The sequence below is a fragment of the Colobus angolensis genome, unplaced genomic scaffold, assembly GCF_000951035.1.
Source record: "Colobus angolensis palliatus isolate OR3802 unplaced genomic scaffold, Cang.pa_1.0 Scaffold28, whole genome shotgun sequence".
Classification (NCBI taxonomy): domain Eukaryota; kingdom Metazoa; phylum Chordata; class Mammalia; order Primates; family Cercopithecidae; genus Colobus; species Colobus angolensis.
Window position 1 is genome coordinate 3,620,194 of NW_012116043.1, and position 19,915 is coordinate 3,640,108.

The window sequence follows — 19,915 nt, forward strand, 5'->3', positions numbered from 1 at the left end:
CCCCTCCCCTTGTCGGGGTTACCAGGGGAGTGGCAGGGGCAGCCCCCAACTGCGGAGTGCGTTCAGGTCTGAGTGGGGAGGAAGGCTCAGAGGGGCATCCCCTCGGCACCCTGCCACAGTGCCGGCTTCTGGGCTGTTTGTTCAGCGGCCTGCTGGGCTGCCCCAGGCTGGGGGCTCCCCCAGCTCCCTGTGCACACTGCCTTGTTCCAGGGAGCCCTGAGCCAAGCCTTCGTCTGGCTCATGTTCCTCCCACAACTCCACCAGCCTTTCCTGGAAGCGCTGGCCGCTCAGAGGAGCAGTATCCCACGGGCAGGGGTGAGCCTGCTGCAGGAAGGAGTAAGGTGCTGTCATAGCACAATCGATCACACACAGGAACGCAGGCTGATGCGGCAACCTGGTCCCCTCAGTGTCTCTTTAAACTGACAGCTGAGCTCTGACTCCCTCGAGTTCAGACCCGACCTCGCACAGGTGGCAGCATTTCCGAGAGCTTCACCGCCTCCGCTGGGCACTGGGTTTTGCCATCAGGGGTGCTAGTCCTGGAGGTGGTGCGTGGATGGCTGTTAGCTGGAGACACCCTGCCGGTGAGGCTCCAAGGCTAAGCACCAGTCTTTCCGTTTTGACAGGCAGTGCCCCAAATCTTCAATACTGGAGGGCATGGAACACTGGCAAGGCCATGGCTCAAAGTATTTCTAGGCCTTCCCCGCCCCCAATATAACCAACTCCAGCCCTGGCATCAGCATCCGGCCTTTGTCCAACCTCCTGGCTCAACGTCCGCCAGAGGTGGCTCAGCCAACCACCAGAGGTGGCCTCCAGACCTCTCGGTGCAACCTGCATGTGTGCGAAAGCCTGTTTGGGAAACACCCCAGGCCAGCAGCAGGGAAGAGAGGCGCCCCTCTTCCCTCACACACGGCCTTGGCCACCAGCACGGAACACATGGGGTGGCAGGGCTCTCAGGGAGCGGCAGCCACTCCCACCAGCTGAGGCTGGGCTGCCTCTGTCCTCGCACTGCTCTGGGCTGTTCTCTGCTTCAAGGGCACGCTATGGACACATTCTTCTCCCCTGACCCTGAAAGTGGCCACCACCTAACAGTGTGTGCCACTACTGCCTTGCCAGCTTAAGTGCTAAAAAAAATAGATGCTTCTATTGAGTCCTGGACACCAAAACAAGGAGACCACCACCCAGCCTGTGGGTCAGGGCAGGCAGCCGAGAGCCACCTCCTTCCACGCAGGTCCTTGGCCTGGCAGCCTCCCTGCCTGCCTCCTGCCAGAGTGCCAGGCCGAGCTCATCCTGTCCGTCCTCCCGGCTCCTCCCCAGGGCTCCCGGCTCCTCCAGCACCCCGGGCCGGCCCCAGCCCCGTCAGAGCGTGGCAGGGCCCAGGAGGCTGGGGGCAGGGTCCTGGCACAGCTGCAGCTGCACGCTGGCGGTGAACCAGCAGCTGGGCCGGCCCAGGCTGCAGTGCAAGGTGGTCCGGAAAGTGCTCCTGGCATGCTTGGGGAAGATGATGGTGGTGCTGCGGAAACGCAGGGCGCGCGGGCGTGGCTCCAGGGTCAGCTGGCTGCGGTAGTTGCGCCACGTGCAGTTGGGTGCCGCCACAATGGTCTCGCTGTAGGCTGTGACGGTGGGCACAGGCACATAGAAGACCTTGTCCTGGAAATGCTTCTCTGAGGCGTACTTGACCTCAGAGTTGCAGCTGGAAAGGACAGGAGAGAAGCGGAGTGAGCCCAGGATGGGGAGCAGCCCGATTCCCTGCACACAGCATGGACACGAAAGGGCCCTGGGCAGATGCTCTGAAGCCTAACAGGTGTGTGCTGCTCTGAAATGTCAAGGTCAAGAAGGTCAAAGAAGGACTGAGGGACTGTCCTGGCTTCACAGAGACTGAAGAGGCAAGTCAGCTAACCGCAATGAAGGACCTCAACTGGATCCTGAACTGGGGAGAAAAAGTAAGCCGGGAAAGGACCTTTCTGGGACGACGGGTGAAACTGAGCCGTGTCGTGTGGGTTAGGTGCTGGCGTCACCGTGTGCACTTCCCTGATGCTGACAACTATGCTGCTGTCATGGAAGAGGATGTCCCTGTTCTTAGGAGACACACTGAAGTATCTGGGGGCTAAAGGGCAGGATGTCACCAATCTCCTCTCAAGTAGGGCAAGATATAAACAACCCGTGAATCTGTTTGAGACGCACATGCAACCTTTCAAAAAGTTTGAAATTATATCAAAATACCAAAAAGTCCCTTCCACACCCCTGGAGGAGTCACTGACTAGGATCCCCCAGTTCCACGTCCAGAGCTTTAGGAAATCAAACTGCAAGCTCTGGGAGGGAGCGAATCCTCCCCATCGAACCCCCAGAGGTGACCACAAAAGACTTGTGAAGGCATCAGAGGTCCTGAGGGTCAAGCCGTCCGTCCTCCACCCATGCTGGGCTTCTGATGATCCAATTTTAGCTTGCATTTTAAAAACTAGGCAGTGAAGGCTGTTTGGGGATTGAAAAATAATTTAGAAGTGGACCCGTTTGTCTCCTGGGACCATTGCATGGCTGGCAGGGGCAGCAGGCAGTAGGTCTCAGATGCTTGGCTGGCCCCACTCGACAGGGACAAGCGGATGGAGACAGCCCCATAGATACGTGGGAAAAATCACAGATCCCACAGTCCACCTTCGGGAAGCCTGAGCCCCAGCAGCTTCAGAAGAGGGCAAATCGACGTGGGATGTTCCCAAGCAGGGGTGCCTTATTTCAATTCACATGCCACCTAAGATGTCATGTGCATGGGAGGGCACCCAGTACACTTACAGTGCAGTAGCTCATGGGTGGTCTCAAGAACCTAATTTCAGTCACAAAGAACATGGAGCAGCTCAGTGTCCCCTAACTCTTGGACAACAGAGTGACAAGGGGGCCTGAGTTGCCTGAATGGTTTGGTTGTGAATACCTAACAGTCTGGCAGGGGCTGGGCGCAGTGACTCACACCTGTAATCCCAGCATTTTAGGAGGCTGAGGCAGGAGGATCACTTGAGCCCAGGAGCTGGAGACCAGCCTGGGCAACATAGTGAGACCCCATCTCTGCAAAAAAATACAAAAATTTGCCAGGCATGGGGGTGCACACCTGTAGTCTCAGCTACTCAGGAGGCTGAGGTAGGAGGATTGCTTAAGCCCAGGAGGTAGAGGGTGCAGTGAGCCATGATCCCACCACTGCACTTCAGCCTCGGTGACACAGTGAGAGCTCATCTAAAAAAAAAAAAAAAATCTGGCAGGAGAAGGGAGGGAGAGTTAGGGTGCACAAGTGGTTATGTTTATAATTTTCCAATTTTTCTGAGAGGTTGGATTTAAAATGAAAGCCTGTTGGAGCAGACGGGAAATGGGGAAATGGGAAATGGCTGAATAGGCCTGGGGTGGGGGCATGGGGTGGATACAGAGGGTCCTTTGGGGTCAGAGTCTCTTAAAATCAGTTTTGTCTCTGGCTAAGACACGGCCATCATCCCAGAAGGCAGCACCCAGAGGGGCCACCTCGAGGGTAGGGAGCCTCCTGAGCCCTCAGCCTGGCCTAGTCCCCACCCCCATCCCACAAGACAGTCAGGACCAGCACCCAACCCCCCGCCCCCTCCTCCCACACAGAGCCCAGCGGCCCACTCACCGGATCTCACGCGTGGGTTCCGGGTTCACCTTGATGCTCTCCCCAAAGAACACTGGCAGCATGCGGGGCCTCATCTCCGGCGCCGGGGGATGTGGGAGTCGGGAGGAGGGCTGTGGGGAGAGCCGGGGCGCAGGGTTATGCAGCTCCTTGTCGCAGTGGCCTCAGCTCCCTGCTGGGCACATAGGAGCACCTGACACCCTCTGGCCCTGGCTTGGTCTGGAAGCTGTTTTGTGGGGCCCATCAGGAAGCCCACCCCAGAGCTCCTCCGTGGGATCCAGGCATTCAGGGGTCTGCCCAGTCCCCACCACCAGCCTGCTCCCCGGCTCCCAAATCTCAACAAGGGGTGTGGTCATGGCCTCTCACTGCAACCTCCAGGCCACACCCACCCCGGAGCCCAGCTCAGAGCCCTGGAGAACTGGGGTCCCTCTGTGCTCTTTGCGGGGCTGAAACCATCCTCGGCCTGGAGAAAGGGTTCCGAGCCCTTCTTGATGCCACCCAAGGCTCAGGTAACCTCCAGAGGGGAAGAGACCCCACCACATCTGCGTCTGTGGCACACCTGCCAGGGAGGGACACACAGGTGGGAGCTGGCCAGGCCTGTAGAGGGGCACAGGAAGCCGATCAGAATGGCAGATGTCTGCAGGAGAGCAGGGTGGGCCTAGCCAGCATCCACATCTTCTAGAAATGGCACCACATCTCCCTGAAGACAGGGACTGGATTGGACATGGGCGTGTAACCCACACTGGGCCAATGAGAGCTACCCAGCTTCTCCTCCAGAGCTGTGGAGAGAGCCCCCTTGTGGGGGGCTAAGAATGTGGGCTGGGGGGTTGGAAACCATGCGGAAATGGAGCTGCACTAAGGAGAGCAGGAGTCAAAGACGGTGAAAGATCAAGTCTTTCCAACATTGTTCAAATGCCTGGATCAAGCCACACCTGAAACTGTCCCTCAGTTGTGAGCACCAGCAAATCCATTTTGAGGGAGGCTTCAGACCATTTGAGCTGCCTTTCTGTCACTTGCAGCTGGAAGAATCTTGGCAAGGTGGGGAAAGAGAGTTCTATGGGAAAAGAAGCCATCCACAGTCCCTTTAGAAAGAGCCCCTTCAGACAGACACAAAGAAAGCACTCTCTGTTCCCCTCCCAAATCCACCCCACAGCTCCACGCTGGGAAGTTCTTTCTCTGGTCTGTTTTAAAGTCTGTCCCAAAATTCCACTCCCTGTGGAAGCAAAGACCATCAGGGACATGCCCCTGCCCAATGCTCCTCACAGGAAGTGGCCTAAGGACCCCCACCCCGTCCTGCTCCTCACAGGAAGTGGCCTAAGGACCCCTACCCCATCCTGCGGCCCACCTCCCCCTCCCCCCAGCTCAGCCGCTGGTTCAGCCCCAAACTGATTCTGAAAACACAGACCTCTGGCCTCTGCAGCCTCTCCTCATGCCAACACGGTGACACTTCTGCCCTCCCCTACCCTACTCTTCCCTCCTGAAGTGTTCCCTGCCAGACTCAGCCTCACAGGCCTTTCCCCTCTTCCACCTACCCAAGAAAACCCTGTCCATCTACACGTGGGGGTCCTTCAGGGCCAGCCCAGCAAAACGAGCGTCTTGAAGTAGAGGTTTCACTTAGGGCAGGGCCAGGAGGCTCTGCTTCTAAAGCCTTTTATTTTATTTTATTTTTTTTTATTTTTTAAGACAGGGTCTCTTTCTGTCACCCAGGCGCGAGTGCAGTGGTACAATCACGGCTCACTGCAGCCCTGACCTCCTGGGCTCAGGCGATCCTCCCACCTCAGCCTCCCACACAACTGGCACTACAGGTGCATGCCACCATGCCCCAGCCAATTTAAAAAACAATTTTTGCAGAGACAGGATCTCACTATGTTGCCCAGGCTGATCTCAAATTCCTGGGCTCAAGTGATCCTCCTACCTTGGCCTCCCAAAGAGCTGGAACTACAGGCGTGAGCCACCACGCCTGGCCCCTAAAGCCTTTTAAGGTAGCCCTAGATGTTCTCCTTGAGGTGTTGCTGTGACACTCAAGTCACGGCCAACCCGTGAGGAACACATAGGAAGAGCCAGAAAGAAGCCCTTGCTCTTCGATGCCATTGAGATTGGGGATGTTTGTTATGAGGCATCCCCCTGCCTGACTAGCCTACACTGGGATAGCAGGGGGCCTGACAAGGCCACTACTTAGGACCTGTGCTGGAACTACATGTGCCCACGTCAAGGGCTCAAGGAGGTGAAGGGCAGGGCTTTAAATAACCCGCCTATTTTTCAGATAGCTTGTTCATCACTGAAGTTATGAATAATAGACCCAGAGCGTATGAATAGCGTAGCTTTGGAGAAAGCATGAGTGTAGATTCGAAGAGATGCTCGCGGCCACGGCAGAACGTCTTCCACTCAGCTCACTCACTGCGCAGCTACCGTGTGCCGGCACTGTGCTCTGAACTGCTGCTACGGTGGTAAACAGAGAGGGTCTCCTCACCTCATCGGAGATTGCTGCCTGAATCCGCTGCTACTCTCACCAATGCCCCACCAACGGACGAAGATGCCAACTGTCGGGAGGGCTGTGATCGTCAGGGTGATGAGGGCACGAGAAGGGTTTGACCACCAGGTAATCAGGGAGGACTTCCCTGTGCAGTGCCACTTGGGACGTGATCTGAGGGGTGAAGCCGAGTTCACTGTGGCCCCAGGGCCCACAGGTCCTGGCGCCCCCCACATTGGGCACCGGGGCCACACAGCCACAAACAGCACCCAGGACACCCACACACCCTCAGCCCTGCCTCCCCCTGGCATGCAGGCCACCCTGGGACCCTGTTCTAGGGCTTCTAATACAGAGGCCACTAGCCGCATGGGGCTGTTCAACTTAAATTCGTTACAATTCAGCAGTCCTCATTACATTCCTCAGTCACACCCGCTACACACTGGCAGCTGTCACACTGGCCGGGGCAGATCCAGAACACGCTCACGGTCTCAGCAAGCACCCTGCACAGGCTGCCCTAGGGGGATGCAGGCTGTGGGTGAGGTTCCAGCCGGCAGGCCAGCCCCAGCCCCAAATGACCACTGCATGCTGTGTGCAGAGGCCCTCAAAGAAAAGGCCCCCAAGATGGCCCCATCAATGGCTCTGCTCTCCTCAGAGCCACTCAGGCCGCTGGCTGGGCAGGTCCTGGATTTGCCCCTGGCTCTGTCTGCCTGTGTCAAAATGGGGAGGGCTGGAGGTGCCTGGGGTAGAGGCAGGGACCCAAGGGAGGTCACAGTCTGGTCTCAAACATGCAGACCCTCTCCCTGGGAGATGGGACATGGCCCAGTGTGGCCAGGATGAGATGGACCCACAGAGGTCCTTGAGAGAAGCAGCGAGGGTCAAGGCACAGACACCAAACACACAGCCAGAGATAGCTTCCCAAGGACAAGGGCAGTGTGGGTCAAATAGGGTCTCCCCCAAACCCCATGTCCACACAGACCCTGTGAACGGGATCTTATTTGGAATAGGGCCTTTGCAGATGGAATTGAGGCTCCTGAGATGAGGTCATCTCGGAGGAGGGTGGGCCCTAAAGCCAGTGACTGGTGTCCCTACGAGAGTGGACACAGGAGGGAGGCGGTGGCTCACACCTATAATCCTTTGGGAGGCCGAGGTGGGTGGATCATCTGAGGTCAGGAGTTCGAGACTAGCCTGGCCAACACAGTGAAACCCCGTCTCTACTAAAAATACAAAAATTAGCCAGGCGTGGTGGCTCACACCTGTAATCCCAGCTACTAGGGAGGCTGAGGCAGGAGGATCGCCTGAGCCCAGGAGGCAGAGGTTGCAGTGTGATGAGATCGCGCCAATGCACTCCAGCCTGGGCAACGGAGCGAGATTCTGTCTCAAAAAAAAAAAAAAAGCGGACGCAGATGCACAGGGAAAATGTGGAGGCAGGGATGGCAGGGGCGCAACCACAAGCCAAGGAGCACCTGGAGCCACCAGGAGCCAGCGAGGCGGGAAGGAGCCTCCCCTGGGGCCCTCTGAAGCAGTGTGGTCCTGCCCACGCCTGGATTGGAACTCTGGCCTCCAGAACTGTGCAAGAATAGAGTTCTATTGTCTCAGACACCCCAGTTTGTGGCAGTTTTGTTTGTTTGTTTGTTTTTTACAGCGGCTCTAGGAAGAGCACACAAAAAGTCCACACGCTAAAATCAAGACAGGAGCGAACACTGGGGCCTGTACCTCCCAGCCCTCCATGTAGGCGCCGGGGCTGGCTGAGACCACTGTGGGTCCCCGGCCTGGCCTCCTCCCATCTTGATCAGGGACTGGGGATGGCTTGTGAAACCAGTTTATTGGTGGAGTCCTTCCAGGGGAATGGGAGAGAGGGGCCAAGCAGGTGTCAACCAGGCAAGGTGGGGGCACAGCCGTGACCAGCCGGGCCCCGTCACACCAGGGGCGCAGGAGTGTGGCTGCCCCAGCACTGGTCCCACCTGGGACAGCGGGCTGCTGGCCACTGGCTGCCTCACTCCTGGGGGTGGAAGAAGCTCCCTTTCCCCCAAGGACAGCTCTCTAGGAAATGGGAGAGCTGCCAGCCGTGGGCAGCCAGGGTTCATGGCCACTGGGGACTGAGGTAGTGAGGCACCATGCATAGTGGTCATGACACCTGCCTGACCACTGCCACTGGGACATGGCACTCAGCAGGTTTTGCTTACGCATTGATTTCTAGGTTTGCGGCCCTCTCCCTGCTCTCTGGCCCTACCTGGAGTATGATGCCCCCATGGATGGGGAGGCACGGTCTCCATCCCCTACACCCCAGCGTCTAGTGCACGGTGAGGCTCGGTGCTTTGTTCTTGGCTGAAGACAGGGCAGCTGGATCCCATGGGGTCAGCAGGCGGTGGGGACCCTATTCCTCCAGGCTGGTGCCTGTAACCATGGCGACCACATGCACACCACCTCGGGCAGAGGGAGTAGAGGGCCGACGGAGCGGGAACCATGAATTCAGAGCCAAGTCCTTCCCGGGCCTGGCTTGATATTTCCTACATCTGTCCCCTCCCTGTCGCCCCCATACCTGCCTGGACAATGAGGATGGAGAGCTTTTTGCGCTCTCACGGTGCCGGGCAGCATTCTGGGCACTCGCCACATATCCTACTCATCTGATCCTTATGAAAACCCCAGCACACAGCTGCTGGCAGCACCCCCATTTGCCAGATGTGGAAACCAAGGCCCAGAGTGGCAAAGTCATTTGCCCAAGGCCACACAGCTGGAAGAGGCAGACCAGCGCTGGACGCTGGTGGTGCGGCTCCAGGGCCCAGGCCCTCACCCTCGTTCCTCCACTGCTTTTCATGCCCAGGGGCCTGTCCCATCACTGCCCCCTCAGCTCCAAGCTCCCCTGACACGGGCTCAAGGCTTTCCACTGGGGACCTCTGCCCGTTTCTCTCTCGGCCCCTTGTCTGTGACCCGAGGCTGCCTGTGTGCTCCCGCTGTTCCCTGCTGCACTGGCTCCTTCTCACTCGGCCTGGCGAGAGCCAACTCAGAGTCCGCTCCAACTCTTAGGGGCGTCCTCTGTGGGGACACAGGAGCTCCCATCTACTGGCCTCCACTGCAGTAACCCCTTTGTGTTTCTGTCACCCCCAGAGAAGCAGCTCCCTAAGGCTGGAGTCCTTATCACCTCTAAGCCCAGGGCCCAGCACCTCTCCGTCCCTGCAATATGGGGAGGGGAGGCTCCACACCTGCAAAGCAGCCTCTGCCCCAATCCAGAGAGCCCCAAGGCTGGGCCCATGCCTGTCTTCAAGTCTGGCAGCAGCCTGTGGACAAACATCACCGGCAGCCCCATCCCTGCTAGTCACAGTCACCCCAGCACACGGGCTGAGGACCACAGGCAGAGGATGGAAGCCCCCAGCAGACGGCCTCGAGGTGGCCCCATCTCTCCCTGGCATTGACACAGAGTGAGTGGCCCAAAAGAGAGGCAGCTGCTCCCTGCCTGGCTGTGGCATGCTGAACAACGGCCCCCAAAGCTGTCCACATCCTAATCCCCAGGACCTGGAAATATCTGCAAAAGGGACTCTGCAGATGTGATTAAGGATTCTGAGACGGGATATGGTCCTGGGTCACCCGGGTGGGCCCGATGTCATCACAGCGTTCCAGGGGGTCAGAGTCGGAAAGAGGCCAGAAGATGCTGTGTTGCTGGCTTTGATGAGGAGGAAGGGGCCACAAGCCAAGGAGCACGGGCCCCTCTAGGAGTCAGAACAGGCACAGGAACGGACTCTCTCTGAGCCTCCAGAAGGAACCAGCCCTGCCGACACTTTGATTCTGGGACTCCTGACCTCCAGAGCTGGAACATGACAACAAATTCCTGCAGTTCGAAGCCACTATGTGTTTGGTAACTGGCTGCAGCAGCCATGAGAGACTACTAAGCTGTGTGACTCAGGCCAATGACTTCCCGTCTCTGGGCCCCCACGGCCTCCGCGTCTCTGAAGTGGGGCGATAGGAGGCCCCGCCTCCCAGGCTTCAGTGCGGCTGGGTCAGAGTTGGCAGCGATGTGGAACAGCGCCCAGCCCAGGGGTGGCACTGGGTGCCAGTGCGCCCACAGCAGGGATCCTTCTCTCCCATGAAGGTCTGGAGTGGAAGCGCCTCTCTGGACAGAGGTAGAGCTCACACCCTTCGGACAGAGGTAGAGCTCACACCCTTCAAACCTAAAACAACACTTCTCCTTACTTTCAGGAGCAAGCCGGCATCGTTTCAGGACAGTCACTTCACAAAAACAAGGCAGTGACAAGACAGGCCCATCATCATCTTCTATGGCTCACCGTTCAGTCAACACTGACCCCAGCTGCAAGACTCTATATGACTCCATGTTTCTAGAAATAATACACACTCCCCAAAAAATGTTATCTGAAGCTTGGCATTCTCCCAAGTGCGTGCAGGTGTTTGTTTGCTGAGCACCTACTGTGTGCTGGGCCCGGTGGGAGTGAGATGAGGCACAGGAACTCCCAGGGCCCTTCTCCTGCAAGAGGGGGTGATGTGAAGCCACAGGGGAGAAGAGAGGACGACACCATGTGGAAGGGGACATTAACATGGGCACTAAGGTTTAGGGAAGTGTTTCTTCTGTCCAGACAGGTGGAAGGGCTGGAGGGAGAGAGAGGCAGCCTGCTGCTGGCGTTACCCACCCGTGTGCTGCCAGGAAAGGCTAACTCCTCACCCATCGAGCAGGGAGGGCTTATTTCAGAGGCAAAGCCTTTGTGCTGTGGCAGAGCCCCCGCCCCAGCATCTCTCCTTGGTGCACGCAGAATGAAGACACTGCCAAACCCTCCGGATACCGCCACACCTGGAGCGTGGGTGCCGACAAAGGCAGCCGCCTTCCGCCGGGTCCCGCTCCCCACCTGGCTGCCAGCAGTAGACAAGGCCTACTTCACAGGCTGGCCCGGGAAGCCAGAGCTCTGGGCACCATTTGCCAAAGGGTCCGTCCCACTGAAAAAACACCAAAATCCACCCAAGCTGGAAGCGCGCTGCCCAGGAGACACCAGACGCTGTGGAAGCCCAGACCAATGCAGGCTGGCGTCCAGCGGGCCTGGGTGGTGAGACGGCTTCGGAAGTCCCCGCCAAGGCCCAGGACACTCCCACAGAGCGGCAGGGCCAGACGCCAAGGGAAGGTGGTGGCAGCCACCAGTTCAACTGGAGGCTCGGAGCTTCATCTTTCTAGCTGCAGGGCTATTTGAACATCGAAATGGTCGTGGCGCCTCGCGGACTCCAGCCAGCCTGGGGAGTGGGCAAGGGAAGTGCCTCTCGCGGCCAAGAAGGCAGGCTGCGGCCCTGGAAGTCCGACTTTCCAGCCACGCGGGAGCGAGATACTCCCGAAAACTGGGTCACACACAGTCCCATGGGGGCTGGCAGGGCAGGGGAGGGCCAGGGAAGGAGTCGAGCATACGCACACGGGACCTGTCACTGCTCACCTGCCCTGGCCGTGCGGCCACCTTGAGCACAGGAAGCCCCTAGACAGACCCCCTCCCCACTGCCATCCTCAGCTGGTCCATCAGGCTTCAGTGCCCTCCCACAGGCCCAGGCTCCTGTTCTGGTCTAGACAGAATCCAGTGAGATACCCTTGGCTGCCTCGGTTTGCTCGTCTGTGAAACGAGGCTGTGCCGTCAGCAAGGCCCACACTCTGGGGCTGGGGGCCCATCAGGGATGCCCAAGGCACAAGCTGGCGGTTTCCTAGTGGGCTCAGCATTCACCTTGAAGCTCTGGGATGTCGGGACAGGGGAAAACGAGTGAGTCTCAGGCACATGGGAGAGTCACCCAGATGCCATCCTTCCCTCCCCACTAGGAGGGAAAACAGAGCTGGCCCAAGCCCAGGTTCCTAGCTCCTTCCAGGGTCCAGGGCAAGCCTGTTGTAGCCTGGGGAGGCTGGGCTTACTCCCAGGCTCCTGGGCAGCAGGACGGTGTGGGGGGCAGGACAGGCCCTGGAGGGTGCTGGGTCCTGTGGACACTCGCCAAGGGCCCACCAGGCCCCACCTGCTTGGCCCAGGAGCCTTTCCCGGGAGCCGCTGGGGCGGGGATGAACACTCACTGGCTGGAAGTCAAAGTACACAGGGGCTCTTCAGAGCTCCCCACCTTCCTGGCTGCTACACAGGCCATAGCCCATGGGCCGGTGAAGAAAGATAGCCGCTCTGTTGTGGAGAGCTCAGTGCCTCGCGGTGACAGCCTGCCAGACCTGGAGTCTGGGCTTGTCTGGGCAGGGACTCACAGGAAGGCACAGCCTGGGTGACACAGGGCCATCCAGATACTACGGCCCAGTTCACTGAACCATGAGCTTTCACACAGGAGCCAACTAGCAGCCCATCAGTGCGGGAGTGGGAGGCAGGAGGAGGTACCCAGAGCCCTCCCATTGCTGCTCCTGGAGACAGCAGGACAGCCAGGGAGCCCCACACGGGCCGCAGGAGAGGCGTCCTTGCCAAAGCCACATGGAGCCTTGCAACAGCTTCCCCTGAGCTCAGCTCCTGACCTCCCTGGCAGTGAGAACCTCCGGTGCTGTCAGAACTTGATTGTCTGGGACATACACAGGGAATCTGAGACCAAAGCACACGGGCTGGGCTAATGTTAACCTTGACCATCACCCATGAGGAAGATGAACCAAGGAGGGGGCATTTAAGCACCAAGAATTCCCACCCTTCTGATGACAGCCTTGGCTATTGGCGAATCCTGGGGCAGGGGTGGGTCTTTCTCAATCTCCCCCAACGTGGCACAATGGGGCACCTGAATGTGATTGTCGAAAGGACACAGTTTGCTTGTGGGGGATCTCAGGAGACCCTGAGTGGGTCAGGCTGCTCCCTGGAGAGCCAAGAACTATCAAGGGCCCAGCGAGGAACCCACGGGTGCAGGATCTGACAGCCAAAGCAGAGAAACGGTGAGCAAACGGTGAGAAACGTCACAAGCTTGGAGGCGGTGCTCCGGCTGGGCTCCCTCCTGAGATGGGCAGGCCAGATGCACCCAAGTCAGCAAGACGGGTGTGGCCTGCTTTGTGTCCCCCACAAAGGTAAGTTCAAGTCCTGAACCCTGGTACCTGCAACTGTGACCTTATTTGGAAAGAGGGTCTTTGCACATGTGATCAAGTTAAGACAAGGTCAGATTAGATCAGGGTGGACCCTGGTCCAAGGACTGATGTCTTTATAGGAAGAGGGATATCTGGACATGGGGACACACACAGAGACAAGAAGGCCTCATAAAGACAGAGGCAGAGACTGGCGTGATGCGGCCAGTAGCTGGGAGAGGCAGGTGGGATGGATGCCCCCCGCCGAGAGCCTCCAGAGGAGTGTGCCTCCGCCAGCAGCTTGATTTCAGACTTGTTGGCCTCCAGAACTGTGAGAGGATGAATTTCTTCAATGTTAAGCCACCCAGTCTGTGGTACTTTGTCACGGCAGCTCTGAGAAATGAGTGCGGGGAGCCACAGCTCTGCCAGCCAATAACAGAATGGGGGCCGCCAACCTAGGGCACAAGAATCACCTTGCACAGGCTGCAGGGCTTCGGGCAGGGTCTCCCCTTCCCCCGACACTCAGAACACTGTCCTTTCTCAAAGATACCACTCACAATGGTCACCAGGAGGTGTCTGCGGTTCACGTACCGTGCCCCACAGGGAGGCCGAGCACTGGAGGGCACACAGGACAGACCACACCTGCCCCCAGGAAAGCTGCCCCCAGGAAAGCTGCCCCCAGTCTGTCTGGCAGCATTTTCCCCATGCAGGGGGCTCCCTTGTTTCCAGAGCACCTGGAAGGCCGTGAGCCTGTTTGTCTTCTTTTCATGCTAAAGCTACAGATATCGCTTAGTTTCTCAGCTGGGTAAGCCTGCCCGCGAGACCAGGGCTATCAGACGCTTTGCTGAATTTCCGCTGGAGGCCTGGGATTGAGCAGACGCGGCTGGAAGGAGGTACCAGGGCTTCCGGCTTTCCCTTCTCTCCTCTCCCTCCTCACAGCCTCCCTTTCTGCAAACAGGCTCCTCCCTCCCACCTTGTCCTGACATACCTGGCTGTCTTCCACCTTAGCTTGCTCAGACATCTTCACAGGAACACACTTGTGAGCCTGCCAGGGGGCCATCACACACTTGTGATCAGCCATGGGAGCTGATCCCTGTTTTCCTAAGTCCATCTGTTCAGCCATCTGTTCATCCATTCATCATCCATCCATCCACCCATCCATGCATCCATCCATCCATACACCCTTCTGTCCATCCATCCATCCATCCATCCATCCACTCTTCTGTCCATCCATCCATCCAGCCATCCAGCCATCCATCCATCCATCCATTCTTCTGTCCATCCATCCATCCATCTATCCATCCATCCATCCATCCATCCATCCATCCATCCATCCATCCATCCATCCATCCATCCTTCCATCTATCCATCCATCCATCCATCCATCCATCCATCCATCCATCCTTCCTTCCTTCCTTCCCAACCCCAGCACTACCTCACTAGCTCCCTTCTCCCTCCTCTGTCATACTCAGTTTCACCATCACAGACAAGAAGCAGAAATGAGAAAATCCAGGAGTCCCAAGGGTCCCAGCCAAGGTCCAAAGGGATGGCTGAGACCACAGGCGGTCTCAAAGAGCTGGGCACCCCGGGGAGTTTTCAGGGATGGGCTTCTCTTGGAATCTGGGTCCAGGGATCCAGCACATCTTCCTTAGGGAAGTTCTCACGTACGCTCTTCAGAAATCCACCCACTGCATAAACAGACTGGGAGAGACTGGATGGAGGGAGGGAGCCCTGAAGGTGACAGAGCCCAGGCCACCAGCTGTGGGTGCAGTCCAGGGCCAGAGGCCCCATCTCTGCATCTGGGAGGTGGCAACAGCTCAGATCTGTCACCACCTGCCATTGCCCCATAACGGGCTGAGTCCTTTGCCTGCCACAGGGGGGCTGTTTATTTGAACATGCACCCCAGAGAACACAATGTAAGATCCCAAATGCCACTTTCAGTCTCCCTGAGTGCAGTAAGATGACACAGGGCTACTTCTCCAAACTGCCCATATTCACTTGCGGAGATAGGTCTGCCTCAAAGTCATCCTCACTCCTCCACGATGCCAACCCCTAAATGCCCACAGCTCTGTCGGGCAGGGGGGAGGAGAAGAAGGGTATGGGTGTTTGCTCAATCTGCAGCCACAGTCCTGGCCCTGGGAGCTCACAGGCAGCAGAGGCAGCATCTGTCCTGCTCAGCTGTGTCCCTCACCCACCCAGCTTTAAACATCTGTGGGCTGACAAATGCTCATCAATCAAAGAGTAGATAAAGAAATTGTGGTATATATACACCATGGAATACTACTCAGCCATAAAAAGGAATGAAATAATGGCATTTGCAGCAACCTGGATGGAATTGGAGACCATTATTCTTTTTTTTTTTTTTTTTTTTTTTTGAGATGGAGTCTCGCTCTGTCACCCGGGCTGGAGTGCAGTGGCCAGATCTCAGCTCACTGCAAGCTCCGCCTCCCGGGTTTACGCCATTCTTCTGCCTCAGCCTCCCGAGTAGCTGGGACTACAGGCGCCCGCCACCTCACCTGGCTAGTTTTTTGTATTTTTTAGTAGAGACGGGGTTTCACCGTGTTAGCCAGGATGGTCTCGATCTCCTGACCTCGTGATCCGCCCGTCTCAGCCTCCCAAAGTGCTGGGATTACAGGCTTGAGCCACCGCACCCGGCCTGGAGACCATTATTCTAAGTGAAGTAACTCACGAATGGAAAACCAAATACTATATTTCTCACTTATAAGTGGGAGCTAAGCTATGAGGATGCAAAGGCATAAGAATGATACAATGGACTTTGGGGACTCAGGGGAAAGGGTGGGAGGGGGTGAGGGATAAAAGACTACCAATTGGATTCAGTGTATATTGCTTGGGTAATGGGTGCATCAAAATCTCATTAATCACCACTAAAGAACTTACTCGTGTAACCAAATACCACCTGTTCTCCCAAAACCTATGGAAATAAAACATTAAAAAATAAATTTTAAAAAAATTTGTGGGCTGAATGCAGCTGACGGTCAATCCCCTCTGCCACCAGGCCAATGGGCAGGCTCCGCTGTTCTGGGCCATGCAGGAGACAAGTCCCCACCCGCATGGAGACACGCCCTGCACTGATGCAAAAGGACCACCTTCTGCGTACCACACGGGCACCCTCCTCACTCAAGTCTTTCATTTGAGTTTCTAATTTGGGGAGTGTGGAAGCTCATGATGCCTTTTTAAAAATAAAAATAGAACAGTCACAAGTACTTTTTAAAAGACCAAATGGAATTTTAATTTTTGGCCTCAGCTTCGCCTAGAAGTCACTGACCTGGCCTCTCCCAGCCCCTCCAGCGGCCCCGGCCTCTTTGTGGCTCCTGAGACATTTGGTTACATGCGTAAGTTCTTTAGTGGTGATTTCTGAGATTTTGGTGCACCCATCACCCAAGCAGGCCAAGCCTGGCTTACTCCTGCCTCAGAACCTTTACATGTGCCATTCTCTTGGACTGAGCACACCTCAGACCTAGCACTGTAAAGTTCGTACCCTAAGTGTGTGTGGGTTTCTGTTACCCATCACCTCCCTGTCCACCTGCTTAAAGCTCACTTCTCACCCAGCTTCTGGCCTTAAGGGCACTTCTCCATCCACCTGCTGCTGCCACACATATTTCAGCTGGTGGCTGTGTCTCTTCCACTAGGATGCCAGTTCATGAAGGCAGGGACCGTCAGCATCTTGTTCACTGCTGTGTCCTCTAAGGCCCCAAACAGAGCGTGACACACAGTAGGTGCTCAGTAAGTTCTGGGGGGACCAATGCCTGATTCCCAGCTCTTCAACTGGCTTGGGAGTGATTGGGAACGTTCCCACCTTTGCTCCAACAGTGAGCATGAAAAGCCCCTGGTGAGTGGGGACCGGGTTCATTCATATCCAGCCTGGCCCCCAAGGCCTTTGATGTCTTGGGGATTGATCTTGCAGCCAGCCGCTTCCCAGATACCCTGCCTCAATGGGTGGGGAGCGTCCAGGAGGCAAGTCCAGCTTATTCAAACCAAGTGGGGGCCTCTTTAATGAAGTGAAGCACAGGCAGGTTTAACATGCATGTCCATCCAACCTCCTAAAATAGGTGACAAGGTGGTGAGGACCTCAGTGGCTTAGATTTGGGGGCAGGACTGCAGTCTACCCCAGCAGCTGAGGCATATGCCACCAACTTTGATCAGAAAGGTGGTGTCAGTCACTGGATACTGGAACAAAGACACCCACCCTGCCAAACGCAGTCTGAACCTGAGGCTCACATGGAAACCCGAGCCTCTTCCTCGGGTGTTGGAAAGCATCAGCTGCGTGAGGCGCATCAAAGGTTTCCGCCTCTTTGTCCTGAGACAATTTGGGGTGCCGATATTTGCACCTAAAAAGCACTGTCCCTGAGTCGTCAGCGAGTACTGAGCAAAGTTCAGCAGGAGTTAACGGGGAGGTGGGGTGCCCCGCGGGGGTGGGGTGCCCTGCGGGATGGGCAAGGGGTGGTTGGGCATGGCCACAGTGGCAAGCCCCAAAGCTGAGAAGAGGGGGCGCCAGGCAATGCTTTCTCCCTTTTATTAAAAGCAGCCCTTCAAACCCGGTAGGTACACAGGCATTTTGTTTTCCAAAAAAAAAAAAAATCACAGGTAGTTAATTAGTTGCACAGTGCACAGGGGAATAATACGAGGTTGAAGGGCAGACGCTGCAGCCAGGCCCGGCACAGCCGCTTCCTGGCTGGGCAACTTTGGGCAGGTTGCTAACCTCCTCTGGGCCTTGGCTTCCACCTCTGGAAAACGGGGCTAATTGGAGTGTAGGCTTCGTGGGAATATAGTGAAAATTAAATGAATTGATGTAAATAAAGAGCTTAGGACAGTTGTCCTGGCACACGGTGTGAGCTATCTAAATGCCAAGTATCATTACCCATGAGGAAACAGCCCCGGGCTTTGCTTTTAAGCCAAATTAAAAGATCAGGGCAACACAGTTCCATACCTGGCATCCAGTGAGCAGGAAGGGGAAAAAATAAAGTCAAGTAGAACAGCCAAGACAAGTAAGCCAGCCATGCTATTCTTGCGGCAGCCACGGGCTGGCCCGGATGGCAGAGAACGCTTCCAGAAAACCCTCTGTAAGGAGGCTTCTGGGTCACGGAAGGAACCAAGGAGAAGGCGGTTTCCCCGTCCTTTTTCTCCAAGCCCCCTGTGCAAGGCACCACGGGGATTCAGTCCCAACCTGTGCAGCCCAAATGTGTGACGGTGCCAAATCCCAGACGCGCTGGCAGGAAAGCTGGTCCCCTTTCGACAGCAAGATCAGGTTCACTGCAAACAGCCCTGGTCACCTCTATCAACTCCTGGAAGTCCTCACCGCCCCTTCCACCCGCCAGGCTCCCATAAAGAGACCAAAGTTCAAATTCGCTGCATGAGTTGGTCTAAGATAGTGACTCCTAGACTTGGCTAAACAGTACAATCACCCAGGGAGACAGACTCTCCGATGCCAAGCTGCACCCCCTATCAGTTCAGTGAGACTACCTGGGCAGTGAGTGTGGGTAGGTTTTAAAGATTCTCCAAGTGATTCCAACTGGCGGCCAAGTTTGGGACCCACCAGGGGAAGAAACAAGCAAGGCAGGCATGAAGGTCATGTCCTGAGGCTTGAGGCGGGGAGCCGCTCCTTTCTGCTGTGGGGAGGAGGATTTTCAGCTGGGGGGAGGCCTTTTTTGCCCTGTGAGTGCCAGGCATATCCCTGGGGCCCCAGGAAAGGGGAGTGGAGCCAGCACACACGCCCAGCAGAAAAGCTGTTAAGGTGGGCAGGGCGCAGCCAGAGAGTGGGCAGGGCGCAGCCAGAGAGCGGGCAGGGATGGGCCATCACTCATTTCAACTTGTCATTTCCTCAAGCTGCAAAGGCGCCCACTGGGCCCACATGCTTCCCCGCCTGCCAGGGGGGCGCCCAGTCTCAGGCCAGGCGCCAAGCTGGGTCCCCACCGGAGTCCCCCCCCAGGCTGGGCTTAGTCTGGCAGGAGACAAACTCCTGAGTTTCCTGACCCGGGGTTCCAGCCTCCCCCTCCCGCCTAAGCTCCACGTCAACATGCCTTAACATCCCGAGAAGGAAGGGATCCTGTCTGGATTTGGTTATTTAAAAAAAGAAAGAAAGAAAAGGCTTTCACGTTGGCAGCGCCCGGACAGTAAACAGGGCACCCGGAGCAGCAGAGGGGCCGGGTCCAGATGTCTGCAACATGCCGGGCCTCTAGGCGCAAGCCCACCTAGCCAGCAGCCAACTTCTTTGGGAATTTCAGAGTGTCCTTTACCCCGCCCCGTGAGCCCCCCATTATTACCGACAATAGGAAGAATCACTCTGGAGGGAGGCCTACCGCCAGGGAGCGGTCTCCAGGTTCAGAGGTCAGCCTGGACCTCCTCCCCCCTACACACCCTGGTCCCCAGCTGAGAAGCGTGGCTGTCACTGGCCGCCTTCGTGGCTGCGGGGCAGGGAGAGGAGGAGGTCCGTCCGGCTTCCACAGTAGCGCGCGTCTCGAGGGGCAGCCCTCACCCACCCGCCCGCGCGGTCCTCCATTTGGGAGCGAGAGCGCCTCCTTACCGCTCTTGCCTCGCTGGGTCCCGGGGGCTCCGAGGAGGCGCCGGCGCCCCCCGCGCGCGCGTCGAGGATACCGGGCGCCAGGGAGTAGAAGGGTGGGCTGGGGCTGGGGCTAGGGGGCAGCCCGGAGTCGGGGCTGTCCAGCAAGCCCTCCCGGCCCTGCTCCTTCAGGTTGTCCTCCATGCCCTGCAGATGCAGGTGGCCCACCATGTCTGGGGGGCGCGGGACGCGGGTCCCCCGCTCCTCCGGGGGCTTCTCCACCGCTCTCCGAGGCACGGGGCAGGCGGCGGCGGG

At 57.3% G+C, this 19,915-nt stretch overlaps 1 protein-coding gene across 2 annotated transcripts in view; it reads right to left on the reverse strand.

Annotated features, from left to right (window-relative positions):
- Window positions 1-1,124: 1,124 nt before the first annotated feature.
- FAM101A (family with sequence similarity 101, member A) overlaps window positions 1,125-19,915 on the reverse strand; it is a 25,429-nt gene continuing 6,638 nt past the window's right edge. Inside the window, exons 1-3 of one of the 2 annotated variants that reach the window (XM_011948424.1) lie at window positions 19,625-19,724; window positions 3,623-3,732; window positions 1,125-1,690 (exon numbers count right to left, since the gene is read on the reverse strand). In XM_011948424.1, coding sequence (XP_011803814.1) covers window positions 1,357-1,690; window positions 3,623-3,696 — 408 coding nt within the window. In that variant the 5' untranslated portion in view covers window positions 3,697-3,732; window positions 19,625-19,724 and the 3' untranslated portion in view covers window positions 1,125-1,356. Of the gene's footprint in view, window positions 1,691-3,622; window positions 3,733-19,624; window positions 19,725-19,915 lie in introns of those variants that run through there. The other variant, XM_011948426.1, reaches the window with a different exon arrangement.